The following is a 6,287-nucleotide window of genomic DNA, read 5'->3' on the forward strand; positions in this document are numbered from 1 at the left end:
ACGGTATGTTCTTCTGTATGTTGTTCAACTAATGTTTTGAGCAGTCTTTGAAGCTAGCATTAAGCTCTCAAGAGCACGCGAGCTCAGCACACCTGTGTGTAATTAATTTGACGGTTGGCTAATTATAAATTGCTAGCTTGTTTGTTTTTTTCTTAATTTAGAAGAAAGAAATGGCGAAGCAGGTAAAATATATAATATTCGTGTGCTTATTCCATCTTTTGCTGTTTGCGTTGGACATTAGCTTGGCTGAAAAAAGTGATGTAGCAACTCGTGAAACCGGCGGAATTGAAATAAAGTGCGGAGAAGTCGAAGTGACAATAACCGTTAAAAGACAGTTTTTTGAGAAGAAAGGTGTTCCGTTCAAACCTGAGCATCTTCGGCTTGGAGCAAACTCAACCCAGAAGAGGTGTGGAGCGAAGGGACCGGCGGCTGACTCCGACATGGTCATCTCTGCGGGGCTGAAGGACTGCGGCACCGAGTCCCGTGTAAGAGAAGGGGACAGACTACGGGAAATGAGAGGAAAGTTAGAACTACTTGGATATTGTAATAATATCCAGTGGTGGAATGTCACTTAATGTATTGACTCAAACTACTATAGCCTACTTAAGAACCTTTGTGACATATTTTACCCTAAGTTAGTATTTCCATTTAATGTTACTTTACTTTAAACTAAATTAAACTTCATACGCAATTATTGCACTTTTCTCTTAACACTATATTTCTATAAAACTTACTTTTTACAGGAGGTGGAAGAAGTACTCAGATGTTGTAGGCTTACTTAAGTAAAGTAGAAATACCAGACTCTAGGAATACTCTGTTACAAGTTAAAGTACTGCATTCAACATGTTACTCAAATAAAAGTACAAAGGTATTAGCATCAAAATATACTTAAATGACCAAAAGTACTGCATTAAATTAAATTAAATGTCATCATAATATATATTATATGTTTTGATTATTATTATTTATGTATTGATGTGTTTATCATCTGGTAAAAGTGGAACTATTTTTAATTAGTTTATTTACTGCTGGGTAGCTTGTAACTAAAGTCTTATTTTAAGTGTTGATTATATTTCACATCATTAATCAAAATCTGCAAAGTAACTAAAGGTAACAAATAAATGTAGTGGAGTAAAAGTACAATATTTTCCTCTGAATTGTAGTGGAGTAGAATAACAAATTAGCATCAAATGGAAATACTCAAGTATAGTTCAAGTACCCCAAAATTGCACTTGAGTACATTAGTACAAGTGTACTTAGTTACATTAAACCACTGCTTTTTACTTATGAAAATACATGATGGGCTGCAGTACTGTAATACTTATGTAGGCTACCCATTATTTGAAGTATCTAAAATGGGTTCCTCTTACAACAATACAAAATGCTCTGACATGTATGTGTTAGTGATAGGATAATATGTTATAATAATATAATACTGTGAACAAAGTGGTTTTAAGCCACTCCCTATGCTACTTTACAGGTTCATGGTGATTGGCTAGTGTATTCCAACCAGCTGGTGCTCACAAATGCTGTGGTTCCATCCTCTACAGGTAGTTTGATAGTAAGATGGGCAACTACTTTCATACCCATTGAGTGCCATTATAAGAGGTGAGGCGCACACACAAGAATTCATACAACAACATGGCATTTCAGGTTTCTTGCTGCATTATATTCGAAAGGAACAAAGTGAGTTGTGTTTGGCTGACTACACTTTGTAATTGTGTAACCAATTTGTTATCTTTGTGAGCACAGAAAGCAGACGGTGAGTGGAGAACCATTAACCCCAACCTGGCTACCCATGACATCAACTATCAGTGTCTTCGGCCTTCTGCACTTCTCCCTACGCACCATGGCAGGTAAAACCAGCCCACTGAATCCAGCCTGGACCAGTGGAAGATTTCTCTGAGATTTTTTCAAGTGTTTTCTGGACAGTATATGAAGTTGTGACTGCAAAAATGTCTGTTTGTTCTCATGCAGACGGCTGTTCCTCTCCTCGTAGTTCCTCAGTGTATCAGCAGGGGGAAGCAGTGTTTTTGGAGGCGAGCGTGGAGGCCCCACTGCACCCTCCTCTCACTCTTTATGTGGACTCCTGTGTTGCTACGCCGAAGCCGGACCCCCTCTCATTGCCAAGCTACAAGTTCATCACCAAGCATGGGTCAATATTTTCTTCTGACTACAAAAAGTAACACTCATTTATGAATAGTTCAGCACAAAAAACTCACAACAAAGGATCATTATATGGTGCGGGGCCAAAGCAAGGATTACAATCTAAGAAATAATTGATTGAATGGATACTCTGAAGCAATTTTTGTCATGTTACAAAATTTATCTGACTGGGTTGGAAGAGTAGGTTCATGTCTAAAGTTTGTCATTTATGGAATAATTTCAGTAATCGATGTGTTGCTCCTCTGTGACAGATGTCTTATGGACAGTGTTTTACCGGGGTCTTCATCTAAGTTCCTCCCTAGGAAGCAAGATAACAGGCTATGTTTCAGCTTCCAAGCCTTCCACCTCAACAAGGAGACTGTGGAGCAGGTAACAACATTAGACATGAGTGATTCATTACTTTGACATTGTAGTCATCATTAATTAGCACTATGGTGTTGTTTCTTTGTGATTATTGTTAATCTATATAAATTAATCCTGGATAAAATGCACTTAATTAAATGTATGTTCTTTTTCTAGATGTTCATCAGCTGCCACATCAGAGCCACTCTGAAACAAAAGTCGCACAGCCATCTTGATAAAGCCTGCTTCTTCAATAGGCCCACATTCAGGTTAGGTTGAAAAGCAACTAGTGAACTTCGGTTGTCGTTCGGTTGCATCCCAGCTGAGGTGTTTTATCAAGATGTTTCTCTGTCAATCAGCTGGCGTGCCACGGAGGGAGACGATGCTCTGTGTGGATGCTGTGCCTCTGAGGACTGCAACACTGGTCACACCACTCAGCTAAATACAGGTTGCTCTGCCCTTTACAAACAAATGCAACCAACCCAATTAATTACAAAACAATAATATGGTCACTAAGCCTGTTGTAATTTTATTTTTGACAGAAGAGAAGCATGAAGCGGACACAGCAGTTGGGCCCCTTCACACCCTGCCGCGCTCCCATTGGACAGGCCACCTGTCAGTCAATCACTAAAGAGTATTTTTCCTACTTTACACTTTGGTGGGTACAGGGACTGTTGACACCAAAACCAGGGGATTTGGGTGACAGGGATGATAACGAATCCATCACATATTGTTTTTCGAATGACGTCATAAAAGTGGAAATTTGGATGCTATTTTTTGGTTCTCCTGATTTATTTTATACTCATTATATGATCTGATCCCTGGAGGCCTGTGCATCCGTTTTCAACACATCACAGAAGTAAGCCGACACAACTATCCTGAGGAAGATAGAACACTTCGGAAGAAGAGATGAGCTGGCCATATTGTAAACCGAGTATTAGACTTCATACATCAATGAAAGGCGGAGAGTTTTTTCACTCTGTTAAAAGATGTGTTCATCATTTTGGACAGTGTCAGTTAAATGATACTTCATCATTATATACACTTTAGTAATTCCAACTACAATATCACACTTCCATGCTTTATGCCAGCACATTGAGTAAGTGCTGTTCTTGTTTTGCCTAAGGATGCTCATAAATCAAAACTCTGTTAAGCATACTTTGAGGAAATTGTACATGATGACCCGAGATAAAACAAACCTAACTCTGACCAATTTTAACACTGATGGTGGAAGTTGCACAGTAGTCTTGAACCTTATACCTATTTGGTTGTCTCAATATTTAAATGTTTTGGGCTGAGTAAAGTAATCCTGTTTACAAACGAGCGTCTCCTTAGTGAAGAATGGGTAGTTTTTCAGTCAGCCATGTAAATTGATAGCCACGAAAAACAAACCCATGAGGAATTTCCACAAAGAGGCCAAAGAACTACAATAGAACCCACAATATCTTGGAGGCAACAAGCGCACAAGAATAAACAGATAATTGGAGTAAGAATGGGACAGCTCGGCAGCCATACACTGCATGCGCTTTACATCCCCTGTCTGCAACAGAGACACTAGTTTAGTCCTCTGAGAGGCAACGTGACAGATCACATGGGAAACCTGGAAGATTTCATGAGACAACGTCTTGCCTCTTGATATGTATCCTGATAATGAACCTCTTTATTCAACCATTACAAATTCAATTTTAAAGAAGATCTTTTCAGGATCTATATGCTGGTCTTTCTCTTATCTAATTTGTTTTGTATTGCTCCAGAGATCAGAAAGAACAATGTAATTATCTTGTATAGCAAGACATTTGTGAATGGAATAGTTTAGATAGCAGTCAAAGGAACTACTGTTAGTAACATTTAGGATTCGTTATGAGCATCCAGTTTGAGGTGTTAGTTATAACGTGACATGCCTGGCATATTTTAACCACCCCGACTCAGTCGTACACTATTCTGACAGCTGTGTCTCTACGAGTGGCCAATTGAAATTGTTATTGATATGTAGTGTATCATATTTAAAAGGCCCTACGCCCCCTCACCATTTGTAGCTGTCCTGTTTTGTTTTTTCAAATGTTGTGACTCATATGTTACACACTGTTATGCAAGTATTTGTCTTGGCAAGAGACATTGGATAATGTTTGATGTCTCCCTTAGTTGGAGCCACTCTCAAACAGACAGGGTTCCAACAGGAAGACCTTCCCAGATTATCATCTACAGGACATGCCACTTTTGTAACAGCACATGTGTATGTACAAATTATTTTACAACACATTTAATCCCAGTATACATAAAAAAGCATGATTACAATTTGTATGGCTATGTTTAGGTACTTAAAACACTTTAACATTCAGGAGAGATCCTTAATGAGGGTCCTGGTTAAATATCGAAACAGTTAAATGAGATTTAATGTCACAACGATGAAGCGAGGGAGAATGGCAACAAGAGAACAATCCAATCATAGATTAAGCAAGGAAAGTAGCTGGAGATGAGTGATAGAGAGATTGTGACACTTGAACCTCGATACATGCAGTTTTTATTTAAATAACCTTTGCCAAAAAACTGGATCTGTGCCTAATCCTAACCACAGTGCTCGGTTTAGTTGCCCATCATCAACCCAAACCATCTCCATGCAACTTGCATGCACAATACAAATATAGTGATTTTAATTAGATTACTAGCACTGAACACAGTCCACGGTTACAGTTACGTGTCTTTCCTTTAACATGTTCAGCAAAACAAATAAGACAGAACATTTCTAGATGACAGCGCTGGTAAAAAGACGCCTTAGCGCTCACATGTGACGAGCCAAAGGCTTTTAAAATCATCCCAGAGCGTCCCTACTCTAGGCAGATTTCCCATCTTTTTTATTGAGCAATTGATAAGCATCTGAGATCAGGTTACCATGCACATTCCTACAGGGAACACAATCATTCTAACATATCAAATGTAGGAGTGGAGAGAGAGCTACATCATTGTTTAATAATGTGTGGTTTAATTAAGTGCAGCCTCTTATTTTAAGTTGAAGACATACCTAATGAGATATATGCTTTGTTCAGTGCAGCAGGGAGTTGGAGCTGATTCTGTAGGGACAAACAACAAGGTGGGTTGAATTAAAAAGGAGTACATACACATAAACCAGATTAAGATGACCTCTTAACGTTGAAACAGCTTATCTCAAATTATGTGTAAATAACCTAACCAGAAAAAGTAAGAGAAAGTTCAAATGAATGAATATCTGAGGGTATTATCTTCATTGTAAATATGTATAACCACATGGTACTGAATACAAATTAAAGTTAAAGATTAATATTCAACGTACAATGAGTAGTTTTAAAGAAAGTTGTTACAGTGTTAAGTTGTTGGCCACTTAGTAGCCCCAATGGAGTATAACAGGGGTTAAATGCTTTACTCATCGGCCAAATGACAGCGTTTGATTGGGGAGAAACTCCAGTGATGAGGTTCCTGTTCGGGATTGTTCTCCACACTTGTTGCCGTCACCATGGAATCACAATGTGTTCGATTGAGGGATAAGATTCTTGTCACCATGGAAGCCTGAAAGCTGAAACAATAACTTCCGACCTCGTCGGTGTCTACCGTCGTGACTCTTGTCTTGGCTCCTGTGTCCCTCACAGACAGTCCCATTCTTTTATGTCAGCTTCCTGTCTTGTGTCGCGCCAGAGGAGTAGACCCAGCTGGCACGAGCCCAAAACCTGGATGAGAAAGTAAGTAACACACACACTCCATTTTAACAGCTGTGCACTTAGAAAGCCTTTTATATAGTACATTCAAGC

At 38.9% G+C, this 6,287-nt stretch overlaps 2 protein-coding genes and 1 long non-coding RNA gene across 3 annotated transcripts in view; 2 read left to right on the plus strand and 1 right to left on the minus strand.

Moving 5' to 3' along the window:
• Positions 1 to 154: 154 nt before the first annotated feature.
• Positions 155 to 3,281, plus strand: LOC104946300 (zona pellucida sperm-binding protein 3-like). Its single transcript, XM_010772089.1, has 8 exons — positions 155 to 485; positions 1,481 to 1,608; positions 1,753 to 1,856; positions 1,978 to 2,155; positions 2,418 to 2,535; positions 2,686 to 2,777; positions 2,868 to 2,956; positions 3,051 to 3,281. The coding sequence occupies exons 1-8, from the start codon at positions 171 to 173 to the stop codon at positions 3,137 to 3,139; spliced, it is 1,113 nt and encodes a 370-aa protein (XP_010770391.1). The 5' UTR covers positions 155 to 170; the 3' UTR covers positions 3,140 to 3,281.
• LOC104946299 (uncharacterized) overlaps positions 490 to 6,287 on the minus strand; it is a 7,792-nt gene continuing 1,994 nt past the window's right edge. Inside the window, exons 2-3 of the long non-coding RNA XR_798432.1 lie at positions 5,528 to 6,206; positions 490 to 503 (exon numbers count right to left, since the gene is read on the minus strand). This is a non-coding gene — a long non-coding RNA (uncharacterized lncRNA). The remainder of the gene's footprint in view (positions 504 to 5,527; positions 6,207 to 6,287) is intronic.
• Positions 6,147 to 6,287, plus strand: part of epoa (erythropoietin a) — a 9,462-nt gene continuing 9,321 nt past the window's right edge. Inside the window, exon 1 of the mRNA XM_010772088.1 lies at positions 6,147 to 6,218. The gene's annotated coding sequence lies outside the window, so the exon portion shown is untranslated. The remainder of the gene's footprint in view (positions 6,219 to 6,287) is intronic.

This window comes from Notothenia coriiceps, unplaced genomic scaffold (genome assembly GCF_000735185.1).
Source record: "Notothenia coriiceps isolate Sejong01 unplaced genomic scaffold, NC01 NC01_scaffold00010944, whole genome shotgun sequence".
Classification (NCBI taxonomy): Eukaryota; Metazoa; Chordata; class Actinopteri; order Perciformes; family Nototheniidae; genus Notothenia; species Notothenia coriiceps.

What these genes read in the sequence shown, in the direction of transcription:
- LOC104946300 (XM_010772089.1), top strand. Translation starts at nt 171, where the DNA reads ATGGCGAAGCAGGTAAAATATATAATATTCGTGTGCTTATTCCATCTT. An exon ending in ACTGCGGCACCGAGTCCCGT is followed by an intron (nt 486 to 1,480) that starts GTAAGAGAAGGG and finishes GCTACTTTACAG; the next exon opens with GTTCATGGTGATTGGCTAGT. An exon ending in CACCACTCAGCTAAATACAG is followed by an intron (nt 2,957 to 3,050) that starts GTTGCTCTGCCC and finishes TATTTTTGACAG; the next exon opens with AAGAGAAGCATGAAGCGGAC.